Source organism: Nelumbo lutea, chromosome 6 (assembly GCF_056320005.1).
Source record: "Nelumbo lutea isolate HS-2025 chromosome 6, American lotus-T2T, whole genome shotgun sequence".
Taxonomy (NCBI): domain Eukaryota; kingdom Viridiplantae; phylum Streptophyta; class Magnoliopsida; order Proteales; family Nelumbonaceae; genus Nelumbo; species Nelumbo lutea.
In genome coordinates, this window is record NC_142689.1 from 29401263 (window position 1) to 29421320 (window position 20058).

Below are 20058 nucleotides of genomic sequence, written 5' to 3' on the forward strand. Positions count from 1 at the left end.
TGGCGTGAGGTCACATGGCGACCTCGGATGTCCGCATTCCCCACATACGGATTCCATCTTAATTGTCTGGGCTCTATAGCCCCTAGTTGACCTCAAGTATAAATAGGAGGTGACCCCTAGTTGACCTCAAGTATAAATAGGAGGTGACCCCTAGTTGACCTCAAGTATAAATAGGAGGTGATCCCCTCCAGGTAAGGTAAAGGATAAAAAACTCAAGCTCTCTCACCAATCTCTAAGATTACCTGTTTCCCTGTGGTCTCATCTGGGTGCCCCTCGTCCTCCTGATTCCTCATTACTAACTTGATCATCGGAGTCCTCACCTCAGGTCTCTACCCGAGGCCTCTAACCCCTTCCTCCTCGTAGGATATGCTCACAATTCGTCTAACACCGCGCTCCGTGGACCTCAAATTTCGGGCTTCAGACCCCTCAACCTTACCTCGACTCGGGAAGTGAATTTACAATGTTGACCTCAGCCAATCCGAGCATCAATAGTAACCAATAGATAGAAAAAGGGAAAGGTGTGGCATGGGTAAATAAAAAGTAAGGATCTATATTATTCTATAAAAAATAATTTAGTTTTAAAAACTAATAGTTAATGGAGGGTTAACCTTTGTTGGACTTTTGTTGGGAAGTTCGACAAATAGGGATAGGTGGCCTGATTTAAGTAGATAAGTAGAGAGGAGAGGAGGAATAAGTAAGCAGGAAATCCGAATTGCCCAAACCCAATCAATACTTGGACTATTGCCCGTGATTTCAAAATCAATTATACTAGTCAAAATAGAGATGAGTTGGACGTTTGTCAAATGTAATACATATTGATAGACGCCACTCTTATTTCATAATCTCAAATTTTCATCACCCATCCGTTAAATTGCATTAATTAATGATAACCATATATAATAAAATATTTGGATTCTTTCTCCAGGGATACCTCTATAAGGGCAATTTTCTTAAACTATCCTTAAGGTTTAGAAAATTGACTAACTATATCCTTACTGTTTCGGTATTGTCTTAAAGTACCCTTATTGTTTTTAACAATTAATTAACTCATGGACCTATAATTTCTTTCAAAACCCAATATTACCCTTTTCTTTATACCTTAGTTCAATCTTCTGATTCTAAAGATTGGATAGGCCTTCAGATTGGATGGGGTCATCCTTTTCTGGGAGAGCTTCTAGTAGATTGTATGAATTTGTCTCCAATTCACCCAGACGGGATAGAGTCTGAGGTGGTTAGGTGGTTCAGTGATGGAAAGAGTTAGAGAGTGATGAGATGAGAGTTAGTTGGGCCGTTGCTGGGGCGATGGTAAAGTGGTTCAGTGATGGGAAGAGTCTGAGGTGGGTATGCTTCCACTAGAAAAATCAACGGTGATGATGGTGTTAGGCATGATGGCATGGTGGAACTGAAACCAGAAAACCAATTGCTTCTCTAGCCATTTGGGTCTCCACCAAATGGAGTAGACAAATTTTATGTACCTGTCTACAAGAACAACACGAGCAATAGAAGCAAAATTAGAATCCAAAATATTGGGTTCCTGATGGAATGGGAAACATAAAGCCCTCCTCCCTAAGTTGTAAGTCCCAACTATTTTTGTTTCTTACAGTTTTAGAGTTGTTGAATGAAGTGGATTCAAGAATGTATTGAGAATATATGGAGAGTTTGAAGGAGCTGAAAGAAGGAGTTGATTCTAGGTCTATAACGCTTGGCATTTAATTGATATTTGAATCTGATAGTCATGTAGATGTAGATGTAATATCGTTCAATGGTGAACAATACCCAATTCTCCACTGTGTCCCAAGCATATGACTGCCCAAGTGTTCTACTAAGGAACTTTGCGTGGAGGCAAGTCGGCTACAATTTATGGTGTTATATCTGGTGTTGTATCTCACTGTGTTGGGTATTGGTGGCTTGAAATCAAATGTATTAGAGTTTGGGTTGATAGTTACATTGTGTTGTGAACATCACCCCAATGTAGTTGAAGACGGTGAAGACAATATTGCAAAAATTTGGCAAAGTATAGAATATTGCACTATGATAAAATTCAAAAAATGTTAGAAATAATACATTAATGAATGTGATAATTACATCATATTTATAAACTAAAATATAGATCAAATCTATTCAAACTCTTAGACTTTACCTAGGACTCTATGTAGTCTATCTTAATCAATCTCAAACTCTATCATAACATAACAAGTTTTATCTTACTAAGAACTCCTAATCACCCTTATCATAACAAGCCATACATCAAATCTTATCTCAATTCCCTAACACGCCCCCTCAAACACATGTGGATCAGAGATCTTCATGTGTTTGATCACAAATGGCTACAATATGATGATAGCTGCAAGGATATGACATGGTGATTTTGACGGTGTCCTATTTTGAATATGATAACAAGCCTATTGGAATGATGATGATGATGACAAATGATGAACGACATGATGAGAACTTGTGATGATGTCCAAATCTTTTGTGATGATAATGTGGCAAACTAACAATGGCGTGGTTGTGCTGATAGCATGATATTGCTTCCTCAAGAGAGAACATCCATGGGTTGAAGGTGAAAATTGTTAATGGACCAACCATGGGCCATATTGAAAATAAGTCATGAAAAAGACCTCACTTTTAGTGGGCCAATTAAGAATGCCACAATGGGTTGGCTTCTTGAGCCAATATGAAATGGGCCTCAACGAGCCAATCTAAAAAAGAGCCAACAATGGCCAATAAAGACAATCGTTCTGTTTTGTTTTATCCGTACATCACTTTGATGGATTTGATGGAACATGAAAGAGTTACATATTAAAATGGTTGAATTATATGTAATAGAAGTCAAACAATGATGCCCATCTTCAATCTCACGCTGCCTAGATTATCATTGGAAAAATATAAGTGAGGTGTGTACTTGATGGGAACATCTTTTGGTGCCAACTTCCAACACCAATTTGCCTCAAAGGTGTTGCCTCCACAACAATAGTAATGAGCTGGAGAATTGCATACTTGTTGATAAAGGTAGAGGTATAATCCAGAAAACTCTTATCCTGTGCCTCACATATTGGATGCCTTATTGGTATAGGCGTGGCTATCATTACTGAGATGAGAAAACTCACTATAGCAAATGCATGCATATTTAAAAGGAAAACCTTCCAAAAGTTGCTTTGTAGTGGAGGAGTTTTACTTGGGCACGCAAAGGAGCATGAAGTTCACCAGTAAGAAAGGGCACCTTGATTCCCATCACAATACGAAAACTCCAGAGGAATTTTCTTTTTTTTTGGGTATTTTTTTTCTTCTTTGGCCTTTTTCTATTTGAAACTCTCTCTATTCGCAACTTTCTCGCAATGGCGTTGCAAGTAAGTTAGAGGCCCAAAACAAAGATTGTCTATACGCTAGGCCCTACTTTAAGGTCAATGTTTATGATCAAGAAGTTGCTGAGAGTGGGGCATGAACGTTGCATGCTTCAACTTTTATCACGGATCTCACACCTACCATTAAGAAACCCTTGATAACCTCATAACCACCATGGAGAACATTGGGATACTTTGTGCCGTCATGCTGGATACCAAGGGACCATAAATTTGAACTGGGTTTTTGAAGGATGGAAAACCCATTAATTTGAAGAAGGGTCAAGAGAACATCCCAATAGAAGATCGTGTGCACCATCTTTGCTACCTTTTTCCCTTTTTTTTTTTTTTGTGAAGTGAGAAAGGAAAATCTTGATGGAGGTTGGTGAGAATTGCAAAAATAGCTAGATTGATGAATCGGTAGGGTGATAAAAAATTGGTGAATAAAGGACACATAATAAATAACTATGTATAATGTAAAAAAAGAGGAAATCTAATATGTAAATTGAGAGACAGGATCCGACGGGTGATTAGGATTCTGGCCACCCGTTGGAAACACAAGAAGCACAGTGGGAGGCCAAGGTTCAAACCTTTGGCTCTGATACCATGATAAAATTCAAGAAAGGTCAAAGATAATGCATTAATTAATGTGATAATTACATCATATTTATATGCTAAAACAAAGATCAAACCTATTCAAATTCAAACTCTTAGACTCTATGTAGTCTATCTTAGTCCATCTCAAACTCTATCATAACATAACAAATTATCTTACTGAGAACTCCCAATCATCCTTATCATAACAACCCATACATCAAGTCTTATCTCAATTCCCTAACACACTGCAAGCAGCGGTCACACTACAAATTTGCAGTACAGACAACAACCATGCTACGACCACAAGTCATGTTATAAACAACAACTGCATGATTACAAAGCAACTTCAATTATTTCTCTCAACGGGCTTCGATGATTGGAGAAAAGGCATGTATGGGGTTCGAGCGAAATATTGAAAGTGGATGTGGAGAGGTTTGTCATTGCTACAAGTTGCAGCAGCGGCAATGATGAAATAGGGGTGAGAGGGAGAGAGAACGAAGGGAACAATGAGAGGGAGATAATATAATATAAAGTATCACGTATGCTATTTTTATAAATATATTAATTAGGTTTATTAAATTACATAAGCTTTACTAAATAAAACTGACGAAAAATGTGACTTTTTCAATTATTTTCATACAAATGGAAAAATTTACATCATTTTCCTCAAGATTTCAAATTAACCATCAATACATGGTCCTACCAACATTCAAACTAGACATTGCAGCAACCCCGATGCCATTTGTTGGTAGTAGATCCCAACCATTCTCTTAAAAGGTTAGAAAGTTAAGAGGATAAGAAAAATAAGATAAATGTCTATCGATATTGTAAATAAGAAGGCATAAACACTTCAAAGAACATTGTATTCAAAATTTCTCTTGTTTTTATTTTGCAGCGATTGAGGGGAAGGAGGGTTTTAACTCATTAACTTGTGTTGTTTCCAACTTTTCATAGATATTTTAAAAATTTGACCCGAATATATTTTTTTTCTTGGTGAATGTTTGATCAATCGGATTGAATAGGTCAGATCACAACATCATCATTCAAACTAACTACCCATTGTCTGGTCCAAACGTGACATAAAACCAAAGATTAAGCGTGAAACTTTTTATCAGATTAAATCCACATGATTCATCATTAGAGTTTGAATATGTTCAAACACCCTTCCAACATGATTGGAAATCCTGCATCTAATTAGATACTAAATTAGCAGGGACCTGTAAGATGCACGAACTTTGTTAAGCGAAAGTTAAACAATAGAAATACATAGGAATATATAATTGTTTTATATTTTAAATTTTTAATAATCAATTCAGTCGAATTCAACCCAAGTTTGTTGGTTTTCTAGTATTTCTGATTAGCTTTGGTTTAGCAATTTTCCGATTTGACCAGGTTAGGTCAGTTTCGGTTTGACCATTTGTAAACTGATCAAAATTATACCAACTCGACCAAATATATATATATATATATATATTAATATTTGATATTTTAAATAGTCTAATCTCTAATAAATAACAATAGTTTAATATTCAATAATTATTGGAAATTTATAGAAAAATATACAATTATTGAAAATAAATTGATAATAAAAATACAATAATTACAAAAATGCAATAAATACTGAAAATATATTAAATTAGTCAATAAATATTGTAATTTCAAATAATATTTTAATCTCTAATAAATATTAATCAATAGATTATAAAAATGCATAATTACTAAAAATAAATTTGATAACAAAAATACAATAAATTAAATTTCAAAAGTTAAATAATAGTTGTTTAATCTCCAAAATTTGTTGACAAATTATTATTAAATAACAAAACAAAAATAGATTTATAAACAATTATTGAAACCATGTTTATCAAAAAATATAATAAATAATTAATGAAAATAAAATAAACATTAATTTTAGTATATATATAATGAATGTACAATATTATTGTAAACTTTTACTAAAAAACACTCATAAAACTATACCAACGAGCCATTGTAGTTGCACATTAGGAACATCTCCTTTGTCATTTATAGGAAGATATTCTCAATATACAGTTATAATAACTACTTGAAACATTGTTGGCACCATGTATTGGTAGTCGATCCAAACTCGGATCCAGTTTTATAGTGGGTTAGTAAGGTGCCAATTGGATGTTGGTAAGGTTTACTATTGGTTGTAGCCAAGACTTCAGGATTTCTCATTGCATCTGGCACAACATGCCCCACAATACATCCAACATTGTATTGGAAACATCTCCCAATAACAACTATGGGAGATGTTCCCAATGAAGGCTTAGATGTACATGTCGAATGTGTTTTGTGGGGTAAAGATTCAAACTACGACTTGAGATCAAATCTCACCTGTTCTAGAGATGGGGGTTATGGTTTTAGGGGATGGGCTACCCTATTATGGCCCATGGAGTTAAAAAACACAAACTATAAAGTTTTAATTTAATGGTGAGACTAGAGAATGACCCTATATACTAAGCACGGGGTAACTAAATGTGTGTATAATTTAGAGCCTGTTCATTTTCTCTTAATTCTTATCTCTTAAGATGAATATTTTAACTTTAAGAAAAGAATTGTTACTCGTTTCCTTTTATACACTTTTTGTTTTCCTTTTATACAAGTAAAATAATACAAAATACAATGTTTTGCACTCTACATAATTGCATTTGTACTCCTTCCAAACTGAGCCTAAGGTGCAATCATACAACATTTTGTTTTCCAATTATACCCCAAAAAGATAAGAAAAAACTCTCATATATGAGGTCAAAATTAATATTTGATAATTTTATAATTCATAATTAAGAATAACATTCTCTGCATTCAATAAAGTTTAGAGGAAAGAAAAGTTCACTAATACCAATATACCTCTTAGGGGGCATTCTTTTTTTTCGGATTTTGAGAGGGGGGAAAGGTAGTCAATGGGATTTTGGTTCCCATTGACCAATAATCCCATGTTCTTTTTTTCATATTTATGTGGGGACCAAGAAAAGTTTATTTTCCTGGGTATCACTTATCCGGGTAAGTGATACCCATCTCCTAGGTGGATAAATAACTTTCTCATATAAGGGAAAAGTTGGCAACACTTGAATGAGACAAACATGCCCTTTTTAATAATGGTTCTTTATGATTAAAATGATCATTGCCTTATTTACATGAGAAATAAAAATAACATGGGTAAATGCACTTACCTCGGTAAGTGTTTCCCAAGAAAAAACTTACCCAGATAATTGCACTTACCCGAGTAAGTAACTTATTGAAAAGCAAATGGGGCCATATGCAATTATTATACTTCCTGATGTCAGATTTTAGAGAAAATGAACAAACCCTTAGTTTGAAGTTTACTATTTAATTATAAAAAATTAAATAAAAAAACTGATATGGGTCTTGCATATTTGTAATGACAATCTATTCTGACCTATTTTATTTGAAACCCACTATTAATTTATGTTTTTTTAATTTGATTTAAGATGTTAAATGAGATATCATTGGTAAACAATAACCCACTTTATTTGCTATTTTCTATTTATCTAATAAATCTATTTTGAGTTATTTATTTTTAAAAGTTAAATTATGTCACTTTAGATCTCTTGCCCACGATAACTCTGCTTGTATGGGCAGGAGACCCGAACTCAAATTGTGTTGCTTCCTAAAAGTTAAATCAAGTATGTAATTAATAAATTAAAGTATTTTCTTTTTAAAAAAAATCATTTAAAAACAAACATGTGTTTATGGTAATCTTTTTATAGGTCCCACCATTTGCATTTAATAGACTATGGATAAACATGTATTAAGCTAATAAATAACTTTCTATTAAGAATGTTTAGGAGTGGAACTACCAACTTTTTGAATCATATTTATTGAATTAATAGGATGCCATGTGTCTTAATGGTGGTAGTGGGCTGTGAGTTTTAGCAATAATTTCTCAGAAAATGCCACGTGTTTAGTTTTCTAGAAAAATGAGAAGGCCACGTGTTTGAATGGGGGGGGGGGGAGGGAGGGTAGCCTAGTAGTGGGCTTTATTAGGAATTTCTCAAAATTTGCCACATGTTTAATTTTTCAGAAAATTAGAAGACCACTTGTTTGAATGGTAATGATAGATTGTGGGCTTTAACAACAAATTCTCAAAAAATGCCACATGTCGAGATGTTCACAAAAATGAGAATGCCACAAATTTGAATGATGGAGGCTGTAGTTTGAATACCTTCATTTAATATATATATATATATATATGCCAATGTCTTACTCCATGCCGGCCTTGTCCTAATTAACGTAAATCATACTACCAAATATGCCCCTACTCTACTATTGTATTTCCACAAAATGGAGTTAGTGGTCGCCGTTAGGTTAGTTATTTCTCTGTCCTTGTAAACCGGAAAAGTATTGCCCTCTTAACCTCTCATCTTTGCCTAAAACCACTACAAGCTGCACTCATCTTTCCACCCCTCTCATCTCAGCTCTCGTATTTCGAAGCAAATTATCCGATCACCCAGGAGCTCTCTATCTCTCTCTGCATTTTGGAAGGCTTTAATAAATTTGTTGCACGATTAGGGTTTCAGAAAAGTCGGATTGCCACCTCCATTCATCACCTTTAATATCTCTTCTATGTATTAGATTCCATTCGCATAGACCTATTAATTCCAATGCTTATGAATAGGTCATTCACCTCCTTCTTTAATGGTGTCCTTGAAACTATTGCTATGAACCTATCTTGTGGTCCAGGGAAAAAAGCACAGACAGCCAACAGCTTAATGGAGATTGGTCAAGATTTTGTTTCACGTCTTATTTGGAGATCTTTTTTATGGTTATTATGAAAGCGAGGCCTTGTTTGGAGCTCAATGGGCGTGCGGAGGGCGCGGCCGTGTACTCTCCAGAGATTGATTTTCTCTTCGGCTAATCTGGCTTTGTTACATTTGCAGAAACAGTTGCGCTGGAGATCACACAAGAAGCCAATCTCTCGGTCCGTTCTGTGTGGTTTGATGCTTTTTACTTTAGGTTTAATTTCGCTTCTCACTGGACATTTTGCTACTGATCTCGACTGGTACTCTCAGCGTTTGATAATGACCGGTGCGCTGTACTTCAGACTGGTACGTTTCTTGAGCATTACACTCCATTACAACTTTGTCTTTGTTGTCGGGGGAGTGAATTGCAGTATTATTTCTGTCTTCATGCACGTGTGATTAAGTTGCGAGAATGTTTATATATTCTTAGAGGCACTGAAATTTGGTTGCCCTCCTTGGCTTTCAACGTAGTTGGTATTTTCCTTATCTTCTTCTATGCACATCAAGGTCAAGGTTACTTAGTCCAATTATGATTGATATCATACTTATTCAGGGTGATTGGAAGTTTTGTTTCATTGCTTTACTGGATTCCGATTTATTTATTTTCTTGCGTAGGTAAAACAAGTGAGTAATTGTAATACACGAAAATTTTGGAACATTCATAGTGGTTGGTATCCATAAGCAAATCGTGTTTTTTCATATCTCACGGGTCTGTTCCGTCTTCTAAGGTTTTTTTTGAGGGCTTCCTTGGATGTCCTTGAAACACTTCTTTTTCTTAATTAGAAATGCATAGCATAGCCCCTGTATGTGAAGTTGTCTTCTTGTTCTTTTGTAGCATTTACCACTTAACAGATATATTATTTTTTGATAGCAAATAAAAGAAAATTTCTTTCAAATGAAGAGGAGTGCAAATGTACAATACCGTACCGTATAAGGCAATGAGCTAGCACCCAACTTCACAATGAAATGCATCTATAAAAACTAACATTTTCATCATCAAGACTCAGTCCAAGGATGTATCTCAAAAGCATGAATAAAAAATGGATCTATCCACCCCTCAAAAATCTGGTAGACACCAAAATCCGTCAACAATCATTTTTCTAACCTTCATGTATGATCTATCTACGTTCCTTTTGCTATTGTTATTATCATCTATATTATTAATAACAATGTCACTATTCAATTTATTCCATTAAGTTCCATTTGCTGTTTGATATCTTTCATGAAGCCTTTCTCTCTTCTTTTCATTCATACCTCTAAATATTGTTCTCTTTATCCATTATTCTCATGAACATTGAGGCAATAAACAAGTACTTTCGATGTTTTGCTTGGGAAGGAAAAAAATGAGATTGGTTGAAAAGTCACATATTATAGATCACACGCTAGATCTTTTATAATGAAAAGAATAGATAAAATACTCTACCGAAGCTTTTATGTAAAAAATGAGTTAAATGGAGAAGTAAAAGAAATGGCAATATAATGTACAATGGCATTATTTCCAAATGGAAACACACTGTTTGGGGTTCTCAATAATAAGCAAATGTATTGTATTCATTTCCCATCTCATATATACCATTTTAGATGTTGTAGAAACACCTTATTATTTCATATCCCTGTACTTTTCCCCATTTTTCTTGAGATCTAAACTTGATTAAAATGGGTGCACTGTAATTCTTAGAATTAGTAAAATCTGTCAATGTAAAAAGCCAGAAGTTACAGTTTGAAAAAATATGTTTTTTTCCAAGTATGTAACTTGTGTATAAGAACCATATTTCCTGAAGTTCACCATCTGATAGTTCTAGGTTCATGTTTGATCTCCCTCCTTGACAGATCAGTTCCCTGTATCTTGTGTTGATAAGAAAAGTTATGGTCCCAACTTTGCTTGTTTAATTGAATTGTTATTCCTTATATAACACTAAACTCAAAAACATTGCAGAAAGGGGGGCATTATGCACCAATCAATATATGGAAATCAACATCTTCAAAGTTCTATTATGGATGTAGTAATAGAAGCTCTCATTTCACTTGTAAGTTGATTTCTTAATTTGTTTGGTTACTAATAAAGAAGTGAAATTTCTGTTGAAGCTCCCAGTAACCTCACTAGAATTGTGTCTAGTGAGCAGGCACTTATTGTGAAAATAGTCTCAGACAACATTGTATGTAGTGTTTCTAACTTTCTATGTGTTTCTTTGGGTGTTAACCTAATTGTTTCATGCATCATTATGTTTCATGTCGTGTTATGAGAAACATAGAAAACATTATGGATACTTGTGATGGATAAGAATTCCTTAATTCATTTTGGACAACTAATAGGTGGGCTATAAGGAACTGGAGTGAATGGTCTGATAATTTTGGTCTTAGTCATTCCTTAGAGTTTTGGATTGTGAAAAAAATAAAAGAAGCAGAAAAGTTGGGCTTTATGGTTTAAGGTTATGTGACATGGGTAATGCGTGTGGTTAATGGTGTTAGTTTGTGTGAGAGAGAGAAGGCATGGAGAAAACTAAGAGACTTCAGATATGTTAGAGTTGATCAGTATGATCGAACCAACCTAGAAAATAAAATTTTTATTAAGTGAATGGACAAGATTGTCCTTACAAAAGAAATAAAGGTATAGTGTTGTACAAGACAGAACACTAATATACACACCTACTAGTTTACAATAAAGAAAGTAAAATTATAGAACTATCCTCCATCTTCTCTACACTCCCCCTCAAACTGATGCTGGGTAACAAGCATCAGTTTGTTCATAAGAAAATTATATCGGGCTTTGGTCATAGCTTTGGTGAAGAGATCTACGAGCTGCAAGGCCAAGGAGACATGTGGGAGAGAGATGTGACCTGCAAGAAGAAGGCCACGAATGAAGTGACAATCCACCTCAATATGTCTAGTACGGTCATGAAATGCTAGGTTTGATGCAATTTTGATAGAACTCATGTTGTCAGCAAACAAAGAGATGGAAAATGAGTGATCAATGTCCATATCATGAAGTAGAACCTTGAGCCAAACTATTTCACTGCATACAGAGGACACTGCTCTATACTTTGCTTCAGTAGATGACTTGGAAACCGTTTGTTGTTTCTTGCATTTCCAAGAAATCAAAGAATCACCAAGAAAGATACACCAACCAGTAGTAGAATGACGAGTGTTAGGGCAACCTGCCCAATCAACATCTGCATAAGCTCGGAGCTAAGTAGAGGAAGAAGATGAGAAAAATAAGCCACGAGACATTATTCCCTTGATATAACGAATGATCTGGAGAACTGTTGAAAAATGGGGCTGACGTAGATCAGATACAAACTAACTCACAAGCTAGACAACATAAGAAATATCGGTCTAGTCATAGTCAGGTAGATAAGACTACCTACAAGCTGTCGATATAAAGCAACATCAGGAAGGAGCTCACCCTCATCCATACTCAACTTACGGTTAAGTTCTAGAGGTGTATCCACTTGTTTGGAATTAGTTAAGCAAGCTAGTGCAACTAAATTAGAGGCATATTTTTGTTGGTTGGCAAAATAGCCTTGAGGACATTGCTGAATTTCAAGGCCAAGAAAATAGGTGACCAGCCCAAGATCTTTCATTTTGAAGGAGTTGCTGAGAAGGAGCTTCAAGTTATTAATACCGTTCACATCATCTCTGGTGATAAGGATATCATCAACATATACCAGGAGGAGAGTCAACCATTGTGCTCGCTTGAGGGTAAAAAGAGAGTAATTTGAAGCACTTTGCTAAAAACCAGCCTCCAACACCACTATATGGAAGTGGTCAAACCAAGCTTGTGGAGCTTGTTTAAGATCATACAATGATTTCTTTAGTTTACACACCCAAAGAGGATTATCACAGTATCTAGGAGGTGGTTTCATATAGACTATCTCTTGTAAATGCCCATGAAGTAAGGCATTCTTGACATCCATCTGATGAACTATCCATTGTCTAAGAGTAGTGTTGGCCAAAAGTAAACGAACAATTGTCATTTCAGCCACTAGAACAAAAGTTTCATCATATATAATCCCATATTCTTGCTTGTAGCCTTGAGCAACCATGTGGGCCTTATACAAGAGTACCATCTAATTTGAGTTTCACTGAGTAAACCCATCGACTACTAATGATGGAGGCATCTGGGGGAGGATAGACAAGTTCCTGGGTATCATTCTCCAATAAGTCCTGAACCTTTGAGTCTATGGCATCTTTCCAATGCTTAACTGGTATAGCTTGATTGTAAGACTTAGGAATGTTTGTGGAGGACAAAACATAAAAAAAAGGAGCTATGACTAGAAAAGAAGCCATAATGGTTAGGTGGGCGAGAAATACGTGAAGATCGACACAAAGGAACAAGTGAAGGCAAGTCAACAAGATGAGAAGAGGAACTTACAGTAGTGATGGATAGAGGAGAAGAATGACCAATCATTGGTGCTGGAGGTGGAGGCATAGTCAATGAGTGAGCTGGATGCTTCCTAAAATAAACCTAAAGTTGCTGAAGACTGAGAGGAGGAGGATCACCTACAGATCCAAAATGATGCAAAATAGAAAAGGATGGTGCAAGCAGTTTACTAATATGTTCAAAGAAGGAAAAGTTCTCAGGAAAAATGACATTACAAGATATGCACACATAGCTGATTGGGCTGTTAACTTTGTGCTTTCATGGAGAGGGAGATGGGCAAAGCAGACATAACCAAAGATACAAAGCATGGACAGATTTGGTGGACGATGAAACAAGGCCTGATAGGGAGAGGAATTTCCAAGGACAGAAGTGGGAAGAATATTAATGAGGTGCACAGTAGTGCAGATCGCCTCCACCCAAAAGGTAATGGGAACATGGGAGTCTTGTAATAAGGATCTCACTATACTAGCAATGTGATGATTCTTGCGCTCAGATACCCCATTTTGTTGAGGTGTACCTGGACAAGACCTCTGGGACTGAATGCCATGTTGTTTGAGATAGGTTTGAAACTCACCATACTCACCATCAAAGTACTCTCCCCTTGAATCTGACCTCAAGATGCTTATAGTACTTTTAAATTGGGTCATAACCATAGCATGAAAGTTCTTAAATGTGGAAAGATTTCTGATTTCTTTCAAAGAAATTAAACCTATGTGTATCTAGTACAGTCATCGATAAACAACATAAAATATCTGTGGCCCAAGCGTGAAATAATAGGAGACGACCAAACATCACTGTGAATAAGGTAAAAAGGTGTAGAAGCATGTTCAATAGAAGATGGAAAAAGCAAAACATGACTTTTACCTATGCCATAAGTGCCACACATTATTACAAGAAGTAATAAACAACAAACAAGAGTCTGATGAAGCTTTCTTATTTTCAAATTCTAGGGCAAACAACCTCCCAAGCCTATGCCCCTTCCCCTTCAGCTCTCCAATGTGCTGGTCCTGGATAACCATCACGAGTAAACAAAACATTATTGCCATCATTAACAAGTTGTCCAATAGAAATAAGACTAATAGTCAACTTAGGCACAGAAAAGGTTTTGGGGAGATGTAAGGATGTAGACTCAAAAGTGGATAGAAATAAATCATTACAACTACATACAGGAAAATAATCACCATTAGTAGTAAAGTTATTTAGTTTGTTATGGGTCTTTAGTTATTGGGCCTAAACCTGTTTTATTTTACTTCATTATGTCTAGGTGCCCCATCACTAATTAGGGGCATTCTAGTCTATTTCTGTAACTTCTTATTGTAAATATATATAATAGCTTCTAGGGCTGGCTGAGATAGTTTGCTGCCCATTCTCAAACTTCTTCTCTTTTTCTTCCTCATTTGCTGCTGTACTTCAGCAAACATGGTATCAGAGCTCCACTCTCTGTTCTTTTTTCTTTTCTCTCAGTTCTGCTACTGTGAAGAAGCCCTAGGACTGATCGTAGACAACAGAAAGGTCTGTGTTTATGGTTTCTCTTGGCTATAGGGCCCAAGGGGAGTTTTTTCCCAGAAGTTTATACCCTACCAGTGGTTTTGCAGCGGTTAGTAGCCATTCGACTACTAGAGAGATCTGTGTAAAACAAATCTAGGTAGAAGGACTGAGTGGACAGTCCTAGTTGTTGTCTGGGAGATTGAACAGTTTGCAGAGGGTGGTCACAACCCAGGTTTGTCTTCCAGTAGTGGTGTTTTTTGACCTACAAAACTGCTCTCAGCCCAGAGCTGGTTACAGAGAGTGCTCCAGTCCAGTTTCAGAGGGTGTTATCAGCCTAGTAACAGCTCCAGTAAGTCTGAAATCTTGTTCCTCTTGTTGAGATTACAGCTGTGGTTACTGTAAGAGGAAGAATATGTCTTCAATATCAGGAGAAGTGACTTCTAAGGACAATAGGACTGGTGGGAGGTCTTCAAACCTGGAAAACACAAATTTGCATAACTTGTAGTTCACCGGTGTGTTGTTAGATGAATACAACTTCAGAGAATGGTCAGTTGCAGCCAAGCTTTTCATTACTTATTGGGAACTTATGGGTTATTTAGATGGACAGAAGAAGGAACCTAAAGAGGTTGATGCTGATTACTCAATATGGCATAAGGAAAATGCTACTGTTATGTGCTGGCTGCTTGCCTCAATGAATCCAAGAGTGGCTAGAACTGTTCAGCACTTCCCTACTGCCTCCAAGATTTGGGAGGTGTCTAAAACCTATGGACACCGGAAGAACAATGCAATAATTTATAGGCTAACCCAAGATATTGTTGCATTGAGACAAGGGATATGTTTGTTGCAACTTACTTTGCAACTTTAGAAGGACTATGGGAAGAACTTGACCACCACCTTGTACTTGATTGGGAAACTACAAGAGATAAGGAGAGGCATTATAAACAAATTGAAGAAGGTAAAGCTTTTAAGTTCTTGGCTGGCCTAGATCCGATGTATAGGGCTATTCATAACAAGACCCAAACCGACCAAACTGACCAACCCGGTCCTATCCAACCTGAGTCGGCCAGTTTTTCTTCAGCATTGGTCGGTTTCGGGTTACAAAAAAACATAAACCGATGGTTGTGAAAACCGAAACCGAACCGACTTAGATATATATTATATATATACAAATTTCAGCTTTAGTCCATCAAATCATTTTTAATTTCCAGGCATCCAGCCTTTGCTTCTTAGACTTGAATCCTGTACCGTTCGCACCGAGAGAATCATTCACAAAACCGACCCAAATCGACCCAAATCGACCCAAACCGGCTCAAACCGACTAGGTCGGTTTTGGTTTCATTTTTGGTTCCATTAAATCATTTTTAATTTCCAGGCATCCAACCTTTGCTTCTTAGACTTGAATCCTTTACTGTTTGCACTGAGAGAATCATTCACAAAACTGACCCAAATCGACCCAAACCGGCTCAAACCGACTAGGTCGGTTTTGGTTTCATTTCTAGGTAAACCGACCAAGTCGGGTCGGTTGGAAAAACGCCAGTAAACTGACCCAACCCGACCTGTGAACAGCCCTACCGATGTATGAGAGCAGAAGATCCAAAACCTTGGGAGGGGATGGAATTCCAGATTTACATCATGTTTACTATCTTGTAAGGAATGAAGAGGTTAGAAGGAAAGAGGTGCAAGTTGACACCCAAGTACAGCCTATTGAGCATTCAACCTTGATTTCTTCAACCCCAAAAGGAGGCAAGCGTTCAGACAAGAGGCATCTCAAGTGCTCTCATTGTGGAGGTGACATACATTTGAAAGAGACTTGTTGGATTCTTTATCCTCACCTGAAACCAACTGCATTAAGGAAAGACAAGAAGCCTCAGAAGAGTCAAACAACAAGTGGGAATGTTGTCATAAGTAACAATGGTGAATGCCCAAAGAACACACTTACAGTTGCACCTCCTTCTATGGGACAGACTACTAATTTCTGCACATTAGGTCCTTTGATTTCACTGTTGATGAAGTAGAAATCCTTAGCCGAGCCATGGCTCATCTAAGGAACAATTCCCCTGCCTCCACCTCTCTTGCCAGATCAAGTATTGTCTTTGCTCACAATGTGACTAGTCCTATAGTGTCTAATTCATGGATTATTGACTCCGGTGCTACTAACCACATGAGACACATGTCTTCTTTATTTTCTTCTTATCATTTGATGTCAGGCCACGATAAAATGAGAGTTGCTGATGGTTCCTTCTCCACCATCTCTAGGAAAGGGGAGGTTGACCTAAACAAGGATTTCTCTTTTAAATATGTTCTACATGTTCCCAATCTTGCTTCCAACCTCATATTTGTTTCTAAGCTTATAAAAAATTTAAACTGTAGCATAATATTTTTCCTATTCACTGTATCTTTCAAGACATATTGACGAAGAGAACGATTGGGAGCGGTCATGAGTCTAGAGGTCTCTATTATTTTGATGCAGACATCAGTTCATCCTTACAATCATCTGTTGTTAGTGGTTGGGATAACGAGGAGTCAGTATCTAGGTTACATTTGTGGCATGCTAGACTAGGTCATTTACCTTTTTCTTCAATGCAAGGTGTTAGCGTAGGGGTATTTCTGTCTTTATACCTTGATTGATGTTGCTGATTTGTAATGTTGTGTTGAAACATGTGCTCTTAACTTAAGTAAGGGCACGTAGGTCTTTTCAGTTATGTTTTAATAATAATATAAATACTTACAGGCCGACTGGGAGAAGTCAAGTTGACTCTTTCAGTTCGAACCAAAATTCTCTCTTCTCTCTTTCTCTCTTTCTCTATCACTCTTTCTTGTTCTACATAACTGAACTCAGTCAGGCTGAACTCTTTATTGTTCCTAAAGATGTCCAGGAAGCCCTTGCCTCTCCAGGGTGGTGCCATGCCATGGAAGAAGAACTCTCAGCCCTTCATCATAATCATACTTGGGACCTCGCTGCTCTTCCTCCTGGGAAGCAAGCTGTTGGTTGTAAGTGGGTTTATACGGTTAAGTATCTGCCTGATGGTAGTGTTGAACGCCTGAAAGCGCGATTAGTTGCAAAAGGGTACTCCCAAATCTATGGCATTGACTACACAGAGACCTTCTCACCGGTTGCTAAGATAGGGTCAGTTCGTGTTGCGATCTCTCTTGCAGCCATGTATGAGTGGCCACTATATCAACTTGATATCAAGAATGCCTTTTTGCATGGTGACTTACTCGAGGAGGTCTACATGGAGCAACCTCCAGGGTTTGTTGCTCAGGGGGAGGATGGTAAGGTGTGCAGACTAAGGAAGGCTATATATGGGCTTAAACAGTCTCCTCGAGCATGGTTTGGTAGGTTCAGTGAGGTGGTAAAGAAGTTTGGCATGAAACAGTGCAAGGTTGACCATTCTGTATTTAGTCATGACTCTCCGGGAGGAAAAATACTGTTGGTGGTGTATGTAGATGATAATGTTATTACTGGGAATGATAACATTGGTATTGATAGGCTGAAGACTTATCTGCAAGATCACTTTTAGACAAAGGATCTGGGTAAACTGAAATACTTCTTGGGGATAGAGGTAGCCAGATCCAAGTATGGGATTAACCTGTGCCAGAGGAAGTATGTGCTTGATTTATTGGAAGAAACAGGCTTGTTGGGTGCCAAACCAGCTGAAACACCCATGGACACAAATACCAAGCAAAGCAGTGATATGGGTGAAGTGTTTGAAGACCCTGGCAGATACCGACGACTTATGGGCAAACTGAACTACCTAACCATTACCAGACCAGATATCTCATTTGCAGTTAGTGTGGTAAGCCAGTTCATGCAAAAACCTCTGACTCATTGGAATGCGGTTCTGAGAATTGTGAAGTATCTAAAAGGGGCCCTGGGTTGCGGTCTGATATACAAGAGTGGGGGAAAACTTGAAATAGAAGGGTATTCTGATGCTGATTGGGCTGGTTCTATGTCTGATAGGCGGTCTACTACAGGCTATTGCACGTTTCTGGTAGGTAACCTGGTGACATGGAAAAGTAAGAAGCAGACGGTTGTGGCAAGAAGCAGTGCAGAGGCAGAATATAGGGCTATGGCGCATACCGCTTGTGAATTAGTGTGGCTAAGGAACCTTCTACAGGAAGTAGGGTACAACATTAACACTCCAATGAAGCTCTATTGTGATAATCAGGCTGCAGTTCATATCTCCTCTAATCTAGTGCTTCATGAAAGAACCAAGCACATTGAGGTTGACTGTCACTTTGTGAGGGAGAAGGTGCTGAATGGAGAGCTAGACACTACACATGTTAATACAGGAAATCAGTGGGCTGACTTATTTACAAAAGGCTTGAGTCGGGGAAGAGTGGACTACATATGTAACAAGCTGGGAGTATATGATATATACACACCAGCTTGAGGGGGAGTGTTAGCGTAGGGGTATTTCTGTCTTTATACCTTGATTGATGTTGCTGATCTGTAATGTTGTGTTGAAACATGTGCTCTTAACTTAAGTAAGGGCACATAGGTCTTTTCAGTTATGTTTTAATAATAATATAAATACTTACTGGCCGACTGGGAGAAGTCAAGTTGACTCTTTCAGTTCGAACCAGAATTCTCTCTTCTCTCTTTCTCTCTTTCTCTATCACTCTTTCTTGTTCTACATAACTGAACTCAGTCAGGCCGAACTCTAAGGCAGACCTGAATTATAACACAAGGATTGTTTCTTGAGTTGTTCAAGTGTGTTTCGAGTCAGAATTTGGTTTGCAAAGTGCGTCAGTTGTCAAAACAATGTAGAACTCTTTATCCAATTTCTATTAATGAAATTCAAGCTCCGTTTGATTTAGTTCATTCTGATGTGTGGGGCCCTTCACCTCTTATCTCTATAGATGGGTTTCATAATTTATTAGTTTTATTGATCACTGTTCACAATGCACATGGATCTGCTTGTTAAAAGGGCGTGATGAAATACCACGAATAACCATGGCATTTTGTAAAATGATTGAAACTCAGTTTGGCAAGAAAATTAAGCAATTCTGTTCAGATAATGTTGCTGAATATTTTGAAAGCTCCTTGATCTGTTCATAGAGGATGTAGGCATGTTACATCAGTCATCTTGTGCTAGTACACCTCAATAGAATGGGGTTGCTAAGCGCAAAAATAGACATTTATTGGAGACAGCTTGAGCCTTACTATTTCAGCACAAGGTTCCTAAGCACTATTGGTCTCAAGTAGTCCTTACAACATCGTATCTGATAAATTGAATGACATCTAGGGTGTTGGGTATGAGAACTCCTTTCTCTGTCCTTTGTCCTAGCCTTCTAGATTTCCCTCTTCCTCCTAGAGTCTTTGGTTGTGTGTGTTTCGTTCATGTCAAGGATCCTAAGAAGACTAAGTTGGATCCTAGGGCTATAAAAGGGGTCTTTCTAGGGTGCTCTACCACACAAAAAGGTTACAAGTGCTATGATCCAGTTACCAAGAAAAAATGTCACC

The 20058-nt window shown here is 37.2% G+C and overlaps 1 protein-coding gene across 1 annotated transcript in view; it reads left to right on the plus strand.

The window, feature by feature from the left end:
• The first annotated feature begins 8190 nt into the window (after positions 1-8190).
• The window catches only part of LOC148848255 (O-fucosyltransferase 29-like), a 63525-nt gene continuing 51657 nt past the window's right edge, over positions 8191-20058 (plus strand). The window contains exons 1-2 of the mRNA XM_088950327.1: positions 8191-9028; positions 10659-10749. Coding sequence (XP_088806453.1) covers positions 8780-9028; positions 10659-10749 — 340 coding nt within the window. The 5' untranslated portion in view covers positions 8191-8779. The remainder of the gene's footprint in view (positions 9029-10658; positions 10750-20058) is intronic.